The sequence below is a fragment of the Malaya genurostris genome, chromosome 3 (genome assembly GCF_030247185.1).
Source record: "Malaya genurostris strain Urasoe2022 chromosome 3, Malgen_1.1, whole genome shotgun sequence".
NCBI lineage: Eukaryota > Metazoa > Arthropoda > Insecta > Diptera > Culicidae > Malaya > Malaya genurostris.
In genome coordinates, this window is record NC_080572.1 from 222,434,168 (window position 1) to 222,457,900 (window position 23,733).

General features: G+C 38.0%; 1 protein-coding gene across 1 annotated transcript in view; it reads right to left on the reverse strand.

The window, feature by feature from the left end:
- Nucleotides 1-23,733, reverse strand: part of LOC131435482 (serine-rich adhesin for platelets) — a 549,621-nt gene that overhangs the window by 511,231 nt on the left and 14,657 nt on the right. Inside the window, exon 2 of the mRNA XM_058603410.1 lies at nucleotides 7,338-8,460. Within this exon, the coding sequence (XP_058459393.1) occupies nucleotides 7,338-8,142 (805 nt within the window). The 5' untranslated portion in view covers nucleotides 8,143-8,460. The remainder of the gene's footprint in view (nucleotides 1-7,337; nucleotides 8,461-23,733) is intronic.

Sequence of the window (23,733 nt, forward strand, 5' to 3'; positions counted from 1 at the left end):
AAAACCATTCAATAGCGTTTTGGGTGACGGGGAGACCTTTCATTTGCGACTAGTTTGATGAAAATCGGTCCAGCCATCTCTGAGATCTCGACCTCTTAGTTGACAACACACATACGGACACACAGACATTTGCTCAGTTCGTCGAGCTGAATCGATTGGTATATGTAATTCGGCCCTCCGGGCCTCGGAAAATTTTTCGAAAGTTTGAGCGAATTCTATACCTATTTTTTATATATATAAAAATAGGTAAAAAGTGCCGCCGATGCCAAAAAATGGCTTGATGAGAGTTATCCAGACTCTGCACCGGGCGAAGCAACAATTCGTAAGTGGTTTGCAAAATTTCGTACTGGTCATATGAGCACCGAAGACGATGAACGCAGTGGACGTCCAAAAGAGGCTGTTACCGATGAAAACGTGAAAAAATCCACAAAATGATTTTCAATGACCGTAAAGTGAAGTTGATCGAGATAGCTGACACCCTAAAGATATCAAAGGAACGTGTTGGACATATTATTCACGAATATTTGGATATGAGAAAGCTTTGTGCAAAATGGGTGCCGCGTGAGCTCACAATCGATCAAAAACAACAACGAATTGATGATTCTGAGCAGCGTTTGGAGCTGTTATATCGAAATAAAACCGATTTTTTTCGTCGATATATAACAATGGACGAAACATGGCTCCATCACTTCACTCCGGAGTCCAATCGACAGTCAGCTGAGTGGACTGCACGCGATGAACCGAACCCAAAGCATGGAAAGACTCAACAATCGGCCGGTAAGGTTATGGCGTCTGTATTTTGGGGTTCGCATGGTATAATTTTCATCGACTACCTTGAAAAGGGAAAAACCATCAACAGTGACTATTATATAGCGTTATTAGAGCGTTTGAAGGACGAAATTTAAAAAAAACGGCCTCATTTGAAGAAGAAAAAAGTTTTGTTTCATCAAAACAATGCACCGTGTCACAAGTCGATGAAAACCATGCTGAAATTGAACGAATTGGGCTTCGAATTGCTCCCTCATCCACCGTATTCTCCAGATTTGGCCCCCAGTGACTTTTTCCTGTTCTCAGACCTCTAGAGAATGCTCGCTGGTAAAAAATTTAGAAGCAATGAAGGTAATCGCTGAAACTGAGGCCTATTTTGAGGCAAAGGACAAATCGTACTACAAAAATGGTATTGAAAAGTTGGAAGATTGCTATAATCGCTGTATCGCCTCTGATTGCAATTATGTTGAATAATAAAAACGAATTTTGGCAAAAAAATGTGTGTTTCTATTAAACGATACGAACTTTTCAGCCGAACTGTTATGTCAGACTTATTTTGGAATATTGCAGCCTAGTGTGGAATCCATACAATATTATTCACGAAGAACGCATCGAATCTATTCAAAAACAATTTCTTTTATATGCACTTCGTAAATTAAACTGGAAATCATTTCCTTTACCACCATATGAAGCACGCTGCATGCTCATCAATATTCAAACACTTAAAGAACGCCGCGACCTTGCAATGCTTTATTTTATCAGCGACATTATTTCTCAACGCATTCAAACACCCCTCCGAAATAAATTTGAAAACAAATCGAAAACCAATGGATAAATTCATATGATCTTAGCGAAGTACTCAGAAAAATTTTAAAAAATATTGTGCAACAAATTTGAAATCACCCTAACTAATTAGCAACAAGCTACCCACACGGTTTCGATTTGTTTTCAAGCTTATTTGGGAGAGGTGCTTCATTATCTTCATATGATCTTAGAAAAGGTCTCAAAAAAATAAGGAAAAATCGAGCAGCAATTTCAAAATTATCGTAACTAATTTGCAACTTATTAGCAACAAACTATCCACTGGGTTTCAAGTTGTTTTCAAGTTTATTTGGAAAGCAGGGGGGAAGGGAGGTGGACCTCGTTAACTTGTCACGTGAACTTAACGAATTACTCAAAAAAATTAAAAATAAATTGAGCAACAAATTAACAACTAATTAGCAACAAACTATGCACCTTTTTATGCTATTATCGACGAGAGGTACCTCGTTAAGTTCATGTTCATGTCGTTTTAGCTGATAAAAGTTTCGTCAAGTGACGGTCTGTTTACTGTTCCGAGAGTCGTATATTCACGCTTCAACTATTAGATTTTTTATCGTGACGTCAGAAATGAAACAAATCATCTGAACACTTCGGAACTTGTCACTTTTATTTAACATGTCTTTAAACCAAATCGAATCGAATCGTCAACAAAAAAGCAAAATCGTTTTTAAACTCTATTTAGACGACATGGATCCGTTCATCCGTCTATCAACAGACATACAGAGAAACACACTACTTACAAACAGTACTGCTGAATTGTCGAAATATGTTTATATGATTTAGGTTAGCAGTGACGGTAAAAAACCCAATAAATGAATTCGATTTGACAAATCGTTCAAATCGAAATAAGTGACTAACAATTCAGTGCGCCTTTTCAATTGGCCTAGTCGATGCGAATTTTGGGCGAAGTTTTACTGGATCTGCTTTAAACACGGAATTCTCCTAAAAAACGGAATTCTCATAAAAAAATTAGAGGTACTTGGAATCTCTACACGAGGAGTTGCATGGTTTAAGTCTTATCTGACGAATCGCTTTGTTCGAATTAAAATTGGATCTTCGACATCGGAGACCTTCACGAATCTTTCGGGAGTGCCTTAAGCTAGTATCCTTGGTCCGTTACTGCTCTCTATCTTCATTAATGAACCGCCGGAATGCCGTTTGTTCTATGCCGACGACACGAAACTTTTCAAAATTATTGAAAGTCTGTTAAATTGCCTGGAATTGCAAAAAATGCTTGATACATTTCAAATATGGTGTACCAAGAATTTTTTGAAATTGAGTATCGAAAAATGCAGTGTTATATCTTTTCATCGAAAAAGTGCACCAATAGTATTCGATTACAAAATCGCAGGACACACGCTAACGCGAACAGAACATGTGAAAGATCTCGGTGTGATTCTTGATCGCGAAATAACCTTCAAACTTCACTATGAAAATATTATTTGCAAAGCAAATCGGCAATTGGGATTTATATTTGAAATTTCCTCCGAGTTTCGCGATCCTTTGTGCATACGATTATACTGCTCGCTGGTACGGTCAGTGCTTGAATCGAACGCGATTTTTTGGTGTCCATATCATTCAAATTGGATATTGAGGATTGAAGCAGTGCAACGCAAATTTGTGAGATACGCATTGAGACTTTTACCCTGGAAAGACCCCATACAGCTACCGTCATATGAGGATCGTTGCCGTCTCTTAAGCATTGAGCCCCTGGAATTAAGAAGAACATATACTCAAGCTACAATCGCAGCGAAATTGCTTCTTGGTGCTGTTGATTGTCCCACATTACTCGAACGTCTGAATATATATGCTCCAGAAAGATCCCTTCGACAGCGTAATTTCTTGCTCCTTGAAACACAGTATACTGTATACGGACAGCATGAGCCATTTAAATCCATATGTCAACAATTCAACGAGTTTGCTGAGTTTTTTTATTTTATCCATTCATCCATTATAAAAATCGCCACACGAGAATTTTTCAACTTCTTTGTATAGACGCCAAACAAAAACTAATCGTACGATAGGCGTCAAAATTTGACAGAATGTGTATAAAAGTGTTGCCGACGTTGAGAGAATAAAAGTTTACCGATTGGACAAGCGCGGGAATTTTAAAATGAAAATTCCGGTTCTTTTTTGATCATAAGGTATTTCAACAAATCTCCGGAGCTGGAAATTGTTCTTTTAAATATAATTGCAACTCAAATAAGCTTATGATTGTTGAAATCGGTTGAAGTCGCCGAGAAAATGAGCAAACAGAAATATCTTTGGAAAGTGAACACCCATACATATACATACATATTTCCTTATATCGTCGAGTTGAGTCGAATGGTATATAACACTAGGGGTCTTCGATCAAAAGACGGTGCTTCAGCAATTCTATATCCTTGGAAGTTTTTGATCTACAGTTGAGAACTGTGCAATAATGTTTTGTGTTAGTTTTAACGAAGTTTCCAACATTACCCCTTGATTTTCAAAATTGATTATTCTAGTTTGTTCAATTACAAGCGCAAACCAAAGTCTGTGAAATTTTACCTTTCTGGTTCAACAGACTTTGCAGTCGATTGTTAGTGTTAAAAATCATTGCATGGCAAGCACTTCTACCCGACTACATGGAATGAAAAGTCCCGGGCTTAAAAAAGAAAAGGTCACCGTGAAAACTTTTTATCTTTAGTATAATATCCATCTAGAGCGATACTCTTGACCAGTGCTTCATTCAATTCAATTGAAATCAAATGTGTGCAAACACTGAAGAGCACTCTATTGCAGTAAACTTCACATTCTAGCACACACCCTTCGCAGTCGCACCGAATGGTCATCATCCCGTCCTTCATTCGTTTCTATTTATACCGAAGCTCAGTTTAACCACCATCAGTTTATCTCTTGAAGTAAAAAAAATCTCTTACACAGAAAGAAATAATGATCAATAAATATAATAAATAATGGTAACATGGAATTGACATGGGTTGAATCGAAAGTTTGATTGAAAACCATCATCGATGCAAGTCTTAATTGAATTGAATTGAATTTGAATTTGAACGGCATCTTTCAATTAACGCTTAGTTTTGCGATTAAATTATATTGAAACGTACAGAATTGCAAAGTAACTTTATGTTTAATTGCCTGCTCCAAATATGTGCATGAAAATATATGTAAATTCACAAAATATTTTAATCTGTGGACCAATTCTTGTAAACATTCGAATTGGTTCAAGATAATGGATGAAAAATAAACCAGTAATGATAACTGGAACAACAATTACAAAATTAACATAAATTAATTGTTCCCTCTTTCAGTTTTCATTTTGAATAATTCGAAACACATCTCATTACATTACAAACAGTCGAAATTATCGATTTTAGTTTATTTGTGATAATTAAAAACTCAAGTGAGAACCGTCACCCTCTTTTTATCTTCTGGGTCTGAGAGAACTTTGGTTATCGAGTTGATGTTTATGCCTATTCATTCGCACTTGCTCACTACCCACAGTGAAGACAATGAAATAGGTATACTACTTGGCACTACAAACGGAGCAAGCAAAACTTCAAGTGACTAGGTACGGTTATTCAACTGACGACGACTTATGGGAGCTTCGGCAACGAAATTAAAATTCATGAGAAGGGATGTGCTGACAGTCAACAGCCATAAATTCCATTTTCATCAAAAAATATTCGATTGAAGCTAAAGTTTTACCACACTGCGTTTGACCCATCGGTCCTCCAATGTTTTGATGTCCTTTGGGAATACAATGATTTGTCGAGGCCTTCAAAATAGGCTTCCGCTTCTGCAATGATCTCAGCATTCGACGGAAATTTCTTTTCCTGGAGAAACCTTTTCAGGTTTGGAAATAAATAATAGTCGTTGGGGGTCAGGTCTGGAGAATACGGGGGATGGTGGAACAATCCGTATCGCAAATCATTATAATCAACCGTTGATTTTATGCATCAATACGCTGGTGCGTCTTTTTCGAAAGCTTGATGAAAACTACAACTCGTCTGACACGATCAACTGTTATTCAAACACTAGTGGATAGATTGTCATGAAATGTAGTATCGGGCCATCGAGATGATTGTTCCAAACAAAAACATACACGATTCGAAACTATTCACGTCCTTTCTATGAGAGGCCGGGGACTTTTTATTCCATTTGGTACGAATACTTCCAGGTCGGGGCTAGAGCATAAGACCAGTGCCCTATGTATTGAACCACCGACCCGGGTATTTTTGCTGAATTTATCGGGTTCCGAAAAAAAATTTCCTCTTTATCCCACTTACTCTTACAGTGAGAGAATTTGAAAATTGAAATTTTCCATTTGTCAATACCATATGAGCAAAATTACAACAATCAAGTAATCCTTTAGGGTAGATTTCGAACCAGAAAATCCAATCAGTGGTAACGCTCTATCATTGGGCTACCATGGAGATGATGCACTTATTTCTGCAGTTGAGTAATTGTCGAATAAATAAATACCCTATTATGCTTACAAACACATTCGCCGTCCACAATCGAAAAATTTGCTGTTTAACCCAAATTTACTTCAAATCAACTGACTGCGAACTGTATTTAAATAATTGTTGCCGGCTGCCAACGCGATTCGGTGTTTTGAATCCTTTCAGTCTGTATATCACTTTTATGGGCAACATCGGTACCAGCGGAGGTCAACGTCGCCCGGCAGTCGGTGTCATTAAAAAATCATTTTATGGCTCCGTTATTTATGTGACACTTTTCAAAAAAACGTGAGAAAGCGACAGCGGATTTAGGGCTTATTTATAATTCGGTGTTACACTCACTCGAATCTGCAATAAAAAATGTATAAATAATTTTCCCTTTCGGTAGATCGGTCCTGCCGGTCGGTCCTACAGTCGGACAGAGTGGGAATTATTCCACTGTGCAACAGCCGCCGTGGACGTGAGACAGCCGAGCAAGTGTACCACTTTGTCGTTGTTGCATCCAAAAGAGATGGAACAACAACAACAACAACAGCAGCAGCAACAAGGAAAAAAAAGGATTCTCTCCTAACCTATTCACTTGCACTCCGTGGATTAACGCAACCGCATGGGACCAGCTGCCACCCCGTCCGAGTAGCAATTTTGGGGACGGATCGGGGGTCAGCCGTTTCTGTTGGTTTTTCCTACATAACATCCCTCGTCCAACAGTTTTATTACCGGCGGCGAAGTTGTAGCGACCATTTTAAGTAATTTTCTGTCCATTTGACGTTTTCACTTTGCGACAGCGACGATTTTATCGCACTTTCATTTGCATCGCATGTCACGTAATTGCACATGATGACCCGACTGTCCGTACGGTCGGTCTTCGCTTTTGAAACGGGACCGTCACGTGAAGTAGGAGTCGTTTAAGACAGTCGGTCGGTCGGACGGTCGATTGGTCGTATGGCAGACCAAATTCGGTCCTGCCAATCAAGAAAGGATTTTGTAAATTACCGTGGGGTAGACGTGAGTTTCGTTGCGTCGCTTAATCGTGGGACATTTAAATGCCAGAACGTCAGGTAAATTTATTAAGCCCATTAGTGTCGTGCCTTTCCTTGGAACTGATTTGGGAGAGACAATACGTGCTACGTTTACCCTATAATTGGGCTTACCTTTTTGCGTAAATGTTAACTGAATTGCAGATAAAATTAAAATCTCAACCGGCGATTTTGGCGAAAGTGATTCACCATTGATAAAACCATTCGGGAACGTCTTAGATTAAACAACAAACGCAACGATAAATGAAAACCATTAATCACTGACCTTTATGTCTGATGAATGCCGAGTCCCAACTCGTTGCCTTCGGCGGTCGCTGCGGGTATAACGAGGATGCCGCTATGTATCCTCTAGGATCATCCATCAGGACGGTGTAGTCCTTCTGGGTGACGGTATTACTGGAAACTGCATGTAGATCTGCGTCGTTTGATGTACGATCATTGTTCTTCACATCAGCACATTTCACCACAGCATCCGAATCCGAAGGAAGTTTGAACGAAGCCATTGGATCATCCACCTGCAGATCAGCTTCCCCGTCGTCGTTGGAACGACGGAATCCGGTCGAATCATTGAACGAAGTTTGATTGCTATAACTAGGAAACCTGTTGATGCTAAAACCGACCGAATCGGACAAACCAATTGTCGACTGAGTATTGTTGAATTCCTTGAACTTCATGTAGAAGTCGAATTCAGCATCTGCATGATGGTGGGATCGCTTCCGGGGACCCTTCCCGAGTCTAGTCGAATTGATCTGACTTCGGATGTACTGTTTCATTGCCCTCAGAGTAATATTGTACAGATCCGGCGGAGTATCCGGCCAAAACCGAATGAGGTCACCCGACGAAATCGATTTACGTGGACCATGTTGATTCGGATTGTGCTGCATTTGCTGCATCGGTTGATGACTGCCTATTAGTGGAGCAGCCGAAACCACCTTCTCAGCACCGCCTATCGTGGGAGTGACGACCTGCTGCTGCTGCTGCTGTTGCTTGCGCTGAAAAAGCTGAGACTGTGCCGCAGGTGGCACCGCTAGGGGAGTCGCCGACGGGAGCAATACCAGAGTCAGCAGCATTAAGATCAGCCTGTACGTTCGGCTGGCCCCCGCGGCACCACTGGACACATTCTGGGGGGCCACTGCGGCTGTTGGGTTTCACCGAACTAGCGTCGGTGCCGTTGTCACTGCCGAGATAAGCACACAACTCTCACCCGATTGGCCACATCAGGGCCTCGATTTTGCACAAACTCGGTTCTCTCGGAGACACTACGCGCGATGATTCGAATGCTCTCACGTAAACCGGAAAACCTGAAACAATACACTGGTATTTTCTTCTCCTAACCATGATTACTAACACACTTTTTGCACACTTTTTTTCGCTTTCTGCAGCAACACCTGAGAATGAGAGAAAAAACAATATTAAATCATATATTTAGAACTTGTTTTTTTTTTCATAAATACGTTTATTTCATAGGCAATATACATAAGTTTTTCTTTGCCGTGGCATCCACAATACATAGTACTTCAAACATAATACATTTCGAATATCATATTAGTATGTTGGTATTCATTAGTAAATCTAAACAATGGTTTTATCAAGCGATTTGCTATTATAAATTACATTAAATATAATACATTTCATTTTTACATGATCTTATAACTATTTCAAGTTTGTTTGTATCAGATCATCACTTTTATTCATATAATATAGCTGGCTATTTGTTGAACTCATGGAAGAAAAAACAGTATAAAATAAAATAAAATTTAAATTGTAACTCCAATGGACTTAAGGAAATGATAAAGAAGTTTCATGAAACGAAGGTCACGACAAGCAAGAATGTCGCGAACTGGGACTTTGGATAATCTACCTTGGGTACGCAAGGAATTTATTAGTTGAGATCTGACATCACGATACTCCACGCATGTCCAAACGACATGATCAATATCGCGATAACCTTCGCCACAAACACAATGATTAGTCTCGGAAAGTCCAATTCGAAGGAGATGTGCATCTAACGTGTAGTGATTGGACATGAGTCTGGACAACACACGAATGAAATCTCTACTCACATCCAGTCCCCTGAACCATGCCTTTGTCGATATTTTAGGAATAATTGAGTGCATATACCGACCCAGATCATCTTTATCCCAAGAAGATTGCCAGCTGGTAAGTGTTCTTTGGTGAGTCGCGCTATAGAATTCGTTAAAAGCAATCGGTCTCTCATAAATTTCACCCTCAATAGCACCACCTTTGGCTGAAATATCGGCTCTTTCATTGCCTGGAATGGAGCAATGAGCCGGGACCCAAACTATTGTGATTTGATTATTATTATTCAATATGACGTTCAGGCACTGTTTTATTTTGCCCAAGAAAAACGGTTCATTTTCGCCAGCAGCGTTTGAGCGAATGGCTTCAATTGCACTGAGACTATCTGTGAAGAGGAAATAATGATTAGGAGATAATGTGACGATTACATTGAATGAACTGCTGCTAACTCTGCTATATAAACAGATTCAGGTTCTTGAAGTCTAAATGAAGCCGAAACATTATTGTTGAATATACCAAACCCAGTAGCCTCTACAATTCGTGATCCGTCCGTGTAAAATATTTTCTCAGAGTCAATATGCCTGAAATTACTTGTAAATATTTTTGGGATTTCCATCGAGCGTAGGGATTCCACGCAATTCGCGCTGCATGGATGTGTCGAAAAATAAAATTGAGTCAGGGACATTTAGGAGCCTGACACAGATAGGAATATATCTTGAAGGGTTGATTTCCTGTGACATATGGTTAAAATATACTGTCATGAATCTTGTTTGAGATTGAAGCTCAACTAGCCTGTCGAAGTTATTAATAATCAGGGGATTCAGTACCTCACATCTTATTAGGAGTCGCGATGAAAGCTCCCAAAAGCGATCCTTCAATGGAAGAACTCCCGCCAGAACTTCAAGACTCATTGTATGTGTCGAATGCATGCAGCCTAAGGCAATTCGCAAACAACGATACTGAATTCGCTCAAGTTTGATAATATGAGAGTTTGCAGCGGAACTCACCAAGATCCTGTTATTGTTCGAAGAAAATTTACTCTTTGTTGGCATTTTGTTATCAGATACCTAATGTGTCCTCCCCACGTGCATTTGGAATCAAACCACACCCCAAGGTATTTGAAAGTCAAAACCTGTTGGATCATTCTTCCCATCATATGAAGCTGAAGCTGCGCGGGATCATGCTTTCTTGAAAAGACGACCAGCTCTGTTTTCTCCGCAGAGAATTCGATACCCAGATGAACAGCCCAAACGGACAAGTTATCTAAGGTATCTTGCAATGGTTTTTGCAGATCAATAGCTTTGGGTCCAGTAACTGAAACCACGCCATCATCTACCAATTGTCTTAGTGTGCAGGGGGTTACTAGACAGCTGTCAATGTGATTCACGTAAAAATTATAGAGGAGCGGACTGAGGCATGAGCCTTGCGGGAGACTGTAGCTAATGTAGCTAATTCTGAATGTTGCCAAATCGCCATGTGAAAAATGCATGTGTTTCTCTGACAAAAGGTTGTGCAAATAATTATTTATAACCGCTGGGAGTCCATTTTGGTGAAGCTTGTCTGAAAGAACATCAATGGAAACTGAATCAAATGCTCCTTTAATGTCTAAAAATACAGATGCCATTTGTTGCTTTTGAGCGAAGGCAATTTGGATGTCAGACGAAAGTAATGCAAGGCAATCATTCGTCCCTTTATTTCTACGGAAGCCAAACTGAGTATCTGACAACAAACCGTTCGTCTCGACCCAAGTGTTGAGACGTCAAAGAATAATTTTTTCGAACAATTTTCTGATGCAGGACAACATTGCAATGGTTCTGTATGAGTTGTGATTGGAAGCTGGTTTCCCCGGCTTTTGAATGGCGATAACTTTCACTTGCCTCCAGTCAGGTGGAACAATATTTTGCTCAAGAAATTTTTTGAACAATTCCAACAAACATCTTTTTGCGAGGTAGGGCAGATTCTTCACCAAGTTTATTTAATTCTTTCCAACCCAGGAGCGTTATTGTTACAAGACACGAGCGCTACGTAAAATTCCATCATTTAAAAGGGGCTATAAAAGGAATCATTATTTGGAGAAGACTCCCAAATAATTCTCTGCGTAGGAACAGAATCTGGACAAACTTTCCTTGCAAAATCAAATATCCATCGGTTGGAGTATTCCTCACTCTCATTTCCTACGTTACGATTCCTCATTCGTCTGGCCGTATTCCAAAGAGTGCTTGACAAACCTTCGACAAAATGTCTCCAATAGCTACATTTCTTGACCCGGACTATGCTCTTGTACTTGGTTTCTAAAGTCAAGACTTTTTCCAAGTTCTGATTAGTTCCTCCTCCTCGTTTTAAAAACGTCTTGAAAGCATTTTTTTTCGTGTGTCTGTCATCTGAGCACTCTTCGTCCCACCAAGGGTTTGGAGGCCTTCTGTTAGACGATGGACTAAGAAATCGTTTGGTTTGGGCTTGTTCTGTGGCCTCCAGAATCAAACAAACGAGGAAGTCATATTCTTCAAGTGGGGGGAGTTCTTCCATTGAGTTCAAGGTACTTGAGATACTACTTTGGTATTTAATCCAGTCAACACTTTTTGTCAAATCATATGGAATATTAACTGAATTAGCAATGCCTTTGTTACTGCTAATTGAGATGATGATTGGTAAATGATCGCTACCGTGTAAATCAGGAAATACTTTCCAGGTGCAATCTAGTCGAATTGAAGTCGAGCAAAGAGATAAATCTAATGCACTTGGACTTGCAGGAGGTTTTGGGATCCGTGTCATGCTAAACATATTTATTACCGTCGTACTAAAATCGTCGCATATATTATATATTAAACATGATCTGCTTTCATTGTAAACGGAACCCCATCTAATTCCGTTCGAATTGAAATTTCCCAGAATCAAACGTGGAGCTGGAAGGGCTTCGACAATTTCATTAAGCTGTCGCTGTCCAACTTGTGCTCTAGGAAAAATATATACCGAAGCAATGAAATTGTCTTTTTCTTTAATATTTATTTGATAAGCAACAACTTCTTTACTAAAAGTAGAAGGAATGCTTAATCTATAAAAGGAATAACATTTCTTAATTCATAAAAGCACTCCGCCATACGGGGTGTCTCTATTGAGACGTATAATGTTAAAGTCATTAAAATTTAAGGCTATGTTTGATGTAAGCCATGTTTCGCACAAAGCAAATACATCACATTTTTGACTATGCAACAAAACTTTAAATGAATCAAGTTTTGGCATGATGCTTCGACAATTACACTGCAGGACAGTGATTGAATCATTTGCGGCGGATGATAAATTATCCATCAAATGATACAAAACCTGACAGAACTGGTCATTGAGTTGAGAACTGTTTCATAAAAGGTCTAGCTATTGGAAGGAATGCCGTTATGATAGTCTTTAGAGGTTCAGAAATATTGAATGCTGCGAAAATCCATTCTACAATTTCCGAAAACTTCAGTAATCCTGATGGTGGCTGTGAAACGGAGCCCACTGGATTATTGTCTTTTCTTGTGCTAGTTCCTGGATTGGTTCATGAATTTGACAAACCAGGAGGCACAGCTTTTGGTTTTAAATTTGGCTTTTTAGATTTTACACGGGGATCTTTTTTTGAAGGTGTAATTTTAGGTGCCATTTTTGGTAATTTGTGTATCTTCACTATTTCCGTCAGAGTCAGATTCCTCTGGCAAGATTTGAAAAACCATTTTCGGTTTCCTAAGGGGAGACATCTATGACCGTTTTAAGCATTTCTGCTTAGATCTTGCTTTTAAAGAAAGCGTCATTTTGTCTTTACGCATCTTAAATGCAGTGCACGCTGAGAGATCGTGAGGGTTCTCCCCACAATAAACACATTTTTCTATATCTTTATCGCAAAGGTTTTCCTTATGATGCCCTTGCCATTTGATACATTTGGACTTATTATTACAATAAGTAGCTGTATGCCCAAAATTTTTTACAGTTCGTGCGATTCATAACATGCGGTACGAAAAGCCAAACAGGAAGACGAATTTTATCGATATAGACATGCCTAGATAACGCAGATCCGACAAATGTTACTCGAAACGAATCTGAGGGACGATAAGACTTAATTCCATCAACAAAAGATGCTGACTGAGTACAATAGTAAAAATTTCAGTTATAAGAGAAATAAAAACATTAAATTAAATTAAATCTACCTTGTTGCTGTTGTCTCTGTTCCTCTGTCTTAAAGAACGACGTGAAGCTTATCCAACGATTTCCAATTGGCAGTCTTTTGGTATCGTTTTCTGCTATCTCAGTTGCTCTGTCGTCGTTGTGGTCACCATTGAACTTGGTGTGCTGCCTGTACCCGACCCCAGGTACAGTGCTATTGCTCTTGGTGGCGATTAAATGTGATGCTTGTAGTGTAGCACCTCGCGATATATGTCGTCTCTTTCGATCCTACGCAGCGTACAAATTCTTATACCTGGTAGATCAGCACTGGCTTGCTTTAGCACCTCTGTCCCTTTGCACCCTTTCGTCTTCGCACCTTTATGCGATGGCACCTCTGTGACTCGTCACTTCTATGCGCTCGCACCTCTGTGCGTATGAACGAGATGGCCTTCGTTGCTAGCTTTCCAGTCGGGAAACGCCCCGAATATTGCTTTGGCTATTAGCACCAGCAGCTTTAACTACCTACAGCCGTTAACTCACGAGCCAGTATAATCGAAACACAACCTCTTCGCTTGAATGGTTTTTACTGAATGAATCTCTCATATGTCAGAAAGTAAAAGCAAAGGTCGCATCCAATTTCTCGAATTGCCCATAGGTAGCATGCACGAGGCATTGCCCGTGGAATGGAAAGCAATACGGAAGGATCTAGTAAACGAAATATAAAGACGAAAGCATTTGATGTTGGTTGAAATGATTCTAATAGAACACACCAAAGGTCAAAAATAACAACAGCCACTGCAATGGTTAAACGAACATGACATAAAGATTGTGGAATCTTTTTCGAAAACCTCTGAATTTGGACAGACATTCATATGGAATCACTTAGTCTTATTTGAGCATGAATTTGCAAATTTCGCAGGTAGGCAACAATGTTAAGACATTTTTTTATCCGTAATTTCTCAGGTTATTTATATATTTGGAGCAAGATGCCATTAAACTGGTCAGAAAGGATAATTTTCATAACTTTTTTCTGTTATTCTCTTATAAAGACTGCTCTACTGTGCCGATTTTTAAGAATCAAGGGCCGAGTATTATCAGATCAATCAAATTAAGTTCGTAGGTATTGTAAGATACTGGGGAATCTGATGAAAATGTGACCATATTTTTTTCTGAGGGAGCAAACTTAACTTAGCCTCAATTCAAAGGTTTTATGTCTATTGAATCCATTCACCAGCATTGCAACGCTACGCTAGATTCCACAATGTTTGGGAAAAACATTTCCATATTACTATACTGAAATAAAGCCGTTGCCAGGTAGCTGCTGTAAATAAAGGATGGACACAGCTATTGGCAACATTTTCGATATAAGGGGCAGAAGGCAAGGGGAGAGTCGCATAACACAAACTATATTGTGCCTCTAAAAACATCCGTGATATACTGTGAGTCTAAGTGTGCCACGCTGTGCTCCATGAAACAGCTACTTGTCAAAACTGTGCCCTTTGTGTGCCGCAGCTGTGCCACTGTATGAAAACGAAAGTGCCAATATTGATAAATGCACCAACGCATTGTGTTAATGTGTGATTGGCACATTGTTCTAAGCATCCTCCCCTTGGCAGAAGGTCACATACTGCAACAAGCCCTCCATGACGCACGTTGGCCATTCATTGATGAACACCTAATGATATTTCCGTACGATTATATCATTGAATGTTTTTAATCATTCACTCCTGCCACCCACCGTCTGAACGTATGCCAAAGAATCCAAATTAGTTGCCACATTCCCAGCCGGTTTTCTACTTTTAACACTAAGCACGGCCAGACCAAAAACCAAATTACGTCATCCCGAAAATTCAATATCGGCGTCGGCGGCTACAACGTAAAAGCCGTTCTCCTCTCTCCAACAGTCTAACTTTTGCACCACCACCACCACCACCGACAACAGAAGCAGCGGCAGTAGCAGCATCGCTTAGGCCATGTGCCGAGTTGAGAATTAGTACCGTCATCATTGTTGGTGTCTCGCCGGACGGCGGCTGTCTGGCTCTGAGTGGTATGAAACAGCAACAAGCAGGCGGCGGCGGCTGCGGCGGCGGCTACCACAAATTGTTCTCCCGTCAAAACAAACCGTCAGGCGCATGTGTGAGGCCCAACAATTTAGACGGTTTTTATATCAGGCAGCTTTTCACCCACTGTGACTTCCGACCAGTTTCCGCCAGTCAGTCGATGGGTTGGTTTCCAAATTTTGCTATTGATATATTTACCATTGGTGTTGTTATTCTTTTGAACTGCGCTGCGGATGTAGGGATGTAACGATTGTTCAGAGTCTAGGGCATGCAGCCTACTTCGGTTCTAATCGTAATTCCATCATTATCGATCAGGTGTTTTTGGCATACGACCAAAAAAGTTGAACCATGGTAACATCGAAGTGAACACAGTGTCGAACGGTTTTTTGAAACTACTGATTTGTTATGTTTGTGTTCATGACGAATTCAGTTAAGTAACACAAATTATACGTGTACATGAGACTTATGTCCCGGGTTGGCGGTTCAATGCATAGGACGCTGGTTTTACAAGCCAGTTGTCGTATGTTCGATCCCCGACCTGGAAGGGTTCTTAGTGTCAATAGGATCCATAGTACTAGCCATGCAATGATTCTGTACACTAAGAATCGGCTGCGAAGTCTGTTGAAACAGAAAGGCCAAATTCCACAAAAGGAATGTAATGCCAAGACTTTGCTTTATGAGACTTATGTGCATACAAGCTTAGTTTTCTCATTTTATTCACATTTAAAAAATTATAGAAACAAGTCGTCCGATAGTGTTCGGAGTACGTCGAGAGATTATGGAAAATTTTAACTTTTAGAACTGAGGAACTGAGCCAAATGCAAAAGAACTTAAATAATTTCTGAATCTACGACTTTAATGGCGATTTGAAATAAATAACGGGTCCAATATAACCAAAAACAGTTCATATGGACATATACATATTGGAACAGTTTTGAGTTCAACTTATAAGATTTTTTACGATTCCTTATGACGGTTTAAAATTTTTTAAATCTTCTCACCTAGTAATGTTATAACTGGAAGTTGAACTTGTATAATTTTATGGGACTATCAGCCTTTATATTTGAATTTGATTTTATGAAAATCTGAGCTGAGCTCATTTAGTCATATACTGACATCATGATCTGTTCACACATTACAGCCTATAATTCCTCAACTGGAATCCGGATGAAATTCAGATACCTTGTATGAAACTATAATAGCTTCCATTTGAATTTAAATTTGTCAAAACCGGTTTAGTATTCATTGAGAAAAGTTAGTCGCATTATTTACATATTTTTTTGTTCATATCACCCGTAATTCGGGAACCGGAAGTAGGATCCACATGAAATTCAACTTGGGTATGAGACCGTAAAACCCATTGAATATAAGTTTGTGAAAATCGACTCAACAACTTCCGAAATAATTGATAGGCCACATTTGTCCCAGTCACAGGCATTTTCTCAGATGGTCGAGTTGAATCGAATGGTGAATGGCATTCGGCCTGTTTTCACAGTGAGTGCATAGCCTATGTGAGAATTGGAAAAAGGATTCTAAATCAAACAAAACAAATGAAAATGAGAGGATACTAAAACATATGAAACCAGAAGATAAAAATGTACAAGAAAAGATAAAAGAAGAGAAAAAAAATTAAAACAGCAGAAAATAAATTACAAACAGTACACACGGAAGATTTAAGTATTTCAAAGAATAACGATCCAACTATATATAACAATCTATTTTCATTCAACTAGCTATGTAGTATTTCCTCTCTCAAATTACTTATATTTTCATGAATATTACTTAAGGATTATTTTTATTATAGAGACCATTCATCTCTTTGGGCCAGCAAAACTTTTAGACCCGATGTGCAGGGTTGGGAATCGAACTCAGGCGGGTTGCGTGAATGGCATCGACTTACCCATCACGCTATACCCAACACTAAAGGATTCTTCAAAACACTTTTCATTGAATCTTGAATAAAAACAAAGTTCATTTTGGAACAAAACAGCATAACCTTTTCAATTTGTTAACAGTTTTGAGCTAAATATAGAAGATTCTTTCCTTTTTTCGCCTCGTTACTCTTGAAGGACGGTTTGAAAGTTTAAGCCCTCGTTGCCTTGTACCTCTGCAACCTGAAGCTGGATCCGGATAAAATTCAAGATTTTTGTATTTGACCGTAATACCATTAATTATTTATGAAAAACGGCCCTGCTATCTTTGATAAATCGAAGAGAGCTACATTTGTGAATATTGAACCACTTTTTCGGTACTTAAAAAACCGGAAACTGTGAAACGGTTCAAAGCCGTCGTCTATGGCAGGGAAATCCGACATGCTGGAGATTATTAGCAGACAAAATAGGTTACTACTAGCTACTAATCAAAATTTCAATCATTTATAATTGAAAATACGTGTCTTGATACATTCAAATCGAATCTTAGAAATATTTCCAATCAAATAATGAACTAATATTAATAATTGATACAAAATATACTGCGCTGTGAGTGTTTGAAACCTGATCACATATCTACGTGTATTTTTCCATGAGTTTCTGATTTGCACCCCTATGTAGAAAATAAAGATGTGTTCCACATCAAAAATTTGTGGCCTTACCATCTCTGAGAAATTGAGGTGAATTCTATTTTATAGTTATATGTCACTGTTTCCGGTACTTCTGGAATCGAAAACTAGGAGCTGGTATAACTGAAGCGTGGCTATTTGGTCATCCGCTAACAAGATCCACAAACTAGAGAAAATTTTGACCATTTTTTTTACAAGGTCATTTGTGACAAAACACTTTTTAAATCCAAATTTTACGCTAATTACATTGTAATTCTGGAACATGAAGTCACATCAAAATTATTTTTTTCACTGCGCTGTCATTAATCTTATAATTGCCAAAAAACAATCTAAACTAGTGAAACAAATAAAAGACCCAGTGCTTGAGCGAAAAATAGTCATAGGGCGAGAAGACTGTTTTGTTGTCTGATTAACAGAGAAGATGTTTGGATATTGGGTACCGGTCTTTAGGCGGCTAGGATTTATATCATTTATATCGATATATACAAAAACTGACGAATTTCAAAGAAGATTAACGAAGGTGTAAAATGATAAAGGGTGAGACAAGATAGAAAATTTGGGCAACAACGCAGTAGGCAGCCTTAGCCCCTACAATTCATGAACAGAGAAACAAAGAGAAAAAATCAGCAACGGCTCTGAAATTTGCCGTTTCGGACAAAAACGTAAGAAGTCGTCAAAACCAAGAAAATCAGTAAAAATATGCTAAGTAAATGTATTATGTAAAGTGTAGAAACTAATTTCACTTCAAAAAAAGAGTTTTTTCCATTTTTACTTGCATGGTATTATACATGTTAATTTACGATATTTCATCAGGTAAAAATATGAATTTGTGAGTAAGTATATGACCTTGATAAAACTCTTTTCGATTGAAGCAATTATAAATTCAATTGTAATACCTAGTTGTGTCAACATCTTTTCAAGTTTAATTTTTATACATAGATTACAGAAGAATAAGTTTAGGGAAAAAAAATCACAATGAAGGTAAAGAGGTAACATATACTAAAATATCAGAGTGCGGAATTTTTGAATACCTTTCATTTACAGCTATAAAATAAGTCAAATGAAAAATGGCTCATGGAAAATGCACATATATTTTCCGATCTCTTCGAGCTGAGTTAAATGGTGCATAACGCTAGGGGTGTCCGAGGCACTGATCAACAGTCTGTTTTCCAGTACTGCTATTTCCTGTATATAGAGAAAGGCTAAAAATGAATATCATAAATATTCATCATGAGAAAAAGAGACGAAAAACGATAATCGTAAATTAATCAACACGAAAGAAGTCAAACGAAAAATGGCGGGTGGGTAATGTCAGAGACGTAACTGAATGAAGTGAATACGAATAAAACTGACGTGCTTTTTCAACACTTCCGAATTTCGATAATCGTACGTACTATTTGATTGATTGTGTGAATTTTGTAAACATTCAATGCTTCACACCAGAAGAAAAAAATTGCAAAATACAAATTATGTGGACAAAAAGAATCAATATTTCCTCCTAAAGTTTATGAGAAATAGTAAAATTTCATTCATTTTAAACCTTGAGTTTTTTTCCACATAATTAAAACGAAATGAAACAAATCAATAATATATTTCTCCCCTGTTTTCCTCAGCCATAAACATAATCTACTACAATTACACTTTTTAACTAACCGTCGAATACCGGTCGAAACTAAGTAGTACTGAGTAGTAGTAGGTTTGATAGACAACTGATGGTTTTGTTGTTTTAAACTGCTTCACAAGCAATGCCTCTGGCTTGAAACAGCATATATGTCAGAAAAGGCACGCATTAGTATAAGCTTTTGGTTTATTCGGAAAAACTTCTATCTATGCTTCTTGGTACAAAATTGAACATATTAAAAACATTTGAATATTAATTTTTATTATGATTCTAGGTAAAGTATTGTCGTCATGCCAAAAATGTTGTTCTGATAAAAGGAATTAAAAATTTTGCTATAGGCGAGATAATCAATAATCAGAGCATTTTGGTTATAAATTAAATGATAAAATTGACTACAGTTAGTGCCTGTTTACTAGCAAACCAATCGTGTCGTAGGCCCACTGCGTTCAATAACTGAAAATATTCTGTATTTCTATGTGGCGATTTTGCACGATACGCTTTGAACGATGATTCGTTCAATTCATGCAGTTGGAATTTTGCGTGCCTTATTTTGGCACCGAATTTTACCTTAATGCTGGTTCATACCAAACATTTGAGTAAACCTAAATTTTGAGTTTTATGGTTATCTCACACTGCTGAAAATTTTATCATGAACGTATTTACAATGGTATATTGAAAAAACTATGCAGATGAGTTTAAAGCAACCACAAATGTTCACTATTAAATTCTACCTTTTCTTGTACAGAGTAAATTTTGAAAAGATGCCTCAACAACAACGAAAAAAGGCGGGTGGGTAATGTCAGAGACATAACTGGATGTCGTGAATACGAAAACAACTGACATGTTCCTTAACACATCCGAATATCAATGAGTTGATCAATTGTATGAATTATTTTTCCCCTTTTCCACATTTTTCGCAAAAACAAAGACAAAGGCTTCACTTGATCTCGATTACTGTGAATTTCACACAGCGAAAAGTGCACAAATCTAATCGAACTGTTCTAGATTTGCACTAAACTGATGATATTTCCCTTCGATTTGCGAACAAAAAATCCTGATAATTCTGCTATTAGAACGGTTGATTTTGTGCGATGCTCCCGTTGTCCTCTTTTCGTTGTTTTTTCACCAATGCAAACAACTGGCAGCTGTGACGTAATCGCTCTTGTCGGAAGAGAAACTAGCTTTGCAAACGACACAAAATACATTTGCTCGCAGTGACGATAGAATCCAAACTGATCCAATTTTTGTTGAGAGATTTGTTTTACCTGATTTCGTTTGTATCTTTTTCACTAATGGGCGGTCCTAACGGCTATAAAAATAGCAGCATATAGAATTTTAAATTCGATTATTTCATTTCGGATTTGCATTTCATTGAAAAAAACTATCCGGATAGTGTACGGGATTGATTCCTGCCTTTCAGAAGGACCAAATTGTGGAACTCACTACGATATTAAACACTGTTCGGAACATTTTCTTGAACGATTTGTTGTACAGCAGCAGATATTTTGTTCTGATTGGCTGGTGTTGACATGGGTCAAATGAAATACTTCAATGCTTCTTCTATACACACTTAAGTTGAAAAAATTCGAATCTATTGGTAGTTAGATTATATAAATCCTTTCACAGATCACTGACTATGAGCTTTAAAAATACGAGAAAGGCAAACGCGCCTTATGAATTATCCTCTTTGATACTCGTTTATACCAAACATTTCAGAAAAGTTTAATTTTGAGTTATTTGAGATTATGTCAAAAAAATGAAAATTTTATCATAAAATTGTGATCATATTTCCGATGGCATGTAGCAAAAATTATGTTGATTCCTTAGATACAACAATAGATATTCACGATCAAAAACTTATCACTCTCTCAGAGGGTGAATTTTGAAAAGGCACCCCATAGTAAAGTAAGTCGTATTCACGACAAAAAGATTAATGATAATTCGAGAATATGAGTGAGTATGAACAACGATAAAAGAACATTAATGAACTTGAAAAAGGACGAACGAAGATGAGAGGTAATGAAATTCATGAAAGTAAAAATGAAAGATCTATGAAACATGAAGAATATGCAAAATAATCAAAGAGAATGATTCTGTCAATCGAAGTTTTTCTATGAAAACATGCTGGTAATTTATATAAACTAATGAAATCAAGAATGAAGATTAAAGAAAATTAAAAAAAATATTTAAAAAAACCGAATAAGATTAGAGAATCTGTAAGCAAATAATAAATAATAGTTGTAAGAAAATAATAAATAAGAGAAGGAATGAATGCAAATGGAACTTCCAGAAAAAATTCTCGAGAACAACAGAAAACAAATAAAGACGAAATGAATGATAGAAGTGAATTGATGTATGCGAAGGAAAAGGATTTGAAAAAGGCTGAATGACGAAAAAGGAGTCGAAAGTAGAAGAAAATATAAGTTCATATTATTCATATTAATAAAAGAAAATAATTGAAAATTATAGAATACCAACGAATACTGAAGAGAGCGAGATAAAAAAACAAAGAAGCATGATGGCGAGCGAAGGAGAAAGAAAATAGAAATCTAATCGAAAGTCAATAATCTAATCCACCTAGAAGTGTAACAAAACCTATCTAATATTACTTCTAGTGTTACAAACATTAGTGTAAGTTTCTCTAAAACGCTGGTATTTGATTCTGGAACTAATAAATCGAATAAGGCGTCAACTTATTAAACTCGTGAATTAAAATCAAAAGTTTTACAGGAAATCGGGGACCGGTATAACGAGAGTGAGTTTTTTTTGGTCACCAACTAACGAGTTCTACCAATAAAAGAAACACGATAAAATTTAAGCCATTTGCTTTACATTACATGGTCGTAAGTGACAAAACATATTTGATATTAAAACACTAATCACTCTGAAGTTCTGAAACCGGGAGTCAGATGCAGATAAAATTTTAATATCGTGAGAAGACTCTTTTGACATAAAGCATATGAAATCGATATAGCCTTTCTCAAGTTCGTTTATATATTATATCTGAGAAAATTTAGAGCATTTCAATCCTTGTTTAAAACATATCACCCTGTCATTCTGGTAATCAAAATCTATCCTAACTAATGAGTACGACATCCCTACAACGCAAAACCTGTCCCAGGAAAATAATGAAAGTGAAGAATCCTCTTGCGGTAGATTTCAGCAACGGCTTTTACGGACTGGTGACGATGTCAATTTTGCTGCTTTTTTGAGAAAAATATCGTTCTCAAAATAGAACCGTCACGCTGTTGCTCTTGAGAAGAATGCAATACACAGAATCAACCGAAGAACACAAACTACACAATCGTCATGAAAGCAGTGAATTTTACTAAACAAAAACCAAAAGCAGAAACCCTTCGTTTCCCCGAGATGAACAGATCAGTAAATTGCATTGTCGTGTGCTGCTATTCGAGTTTTCAATGTTTTTATGAGTCGAGTTTTTGTTTTACTGTCACCAAAACATACGCTGGAGCCAAGAATTGTCAAGGATGAATTCATAGCTTTCCCATTGAGTATGCAGGAAAATTTGGTATTAATATAATCCTAAGTCATCCGAATTATGATCCTATCAGGCATCGTTTGGAAATCAAGCCTAGTATTTGGGAAGAAAAACTGCGACTTTCAGTTCCAGACTCTCGATTCCGTGCTAGGAATGCAAATACGTACTAGTTTGTATGCATCTTTATTGGTTCAGCCCTGACCTACAGCGAATTTGGCTCATCTCTCGACGAACGAGTTAGACGGTTGGTGGCCGCTCCTCGTCAGCAATAAGTACATCAGCACACCGAAAACAATTCCGAGAGAAAGAGAGCGAGCGAAAGTGACAAACATAGCAGCAGCAGCACAGACAGACAAACTTTCGCATGTGCATGCAGTCGATTTGCATATGCAAATAAATATGTTGTTGCCCGTTTGTCACCGTATATTTTTGTCAATTTTCACGCGGCGACACTAATAATAACTTGCCACACGGTGTGACTCCTAGCTGGCAAAACTGCGACGATGGACTAACGGCGCGACGTCCGCTAGTTGGCCTCGGCGGATTTGTATTACTATGTTGGTGCGTCAAATCAGGCCCGAATGAAATTTGGTGAAATTCCTGGCGGAACCTCCACGGTCCGTCGGTCGGCTGCTGATGGCGAAAAAAATCATAAAAACTCACTCACCATAAACCGTAAACGAGGAGTGTTTTTTTTCAGTTTCGTACTATCTCGTATGAGAAAGGCCGCGTACTCATCGACTGCCAACC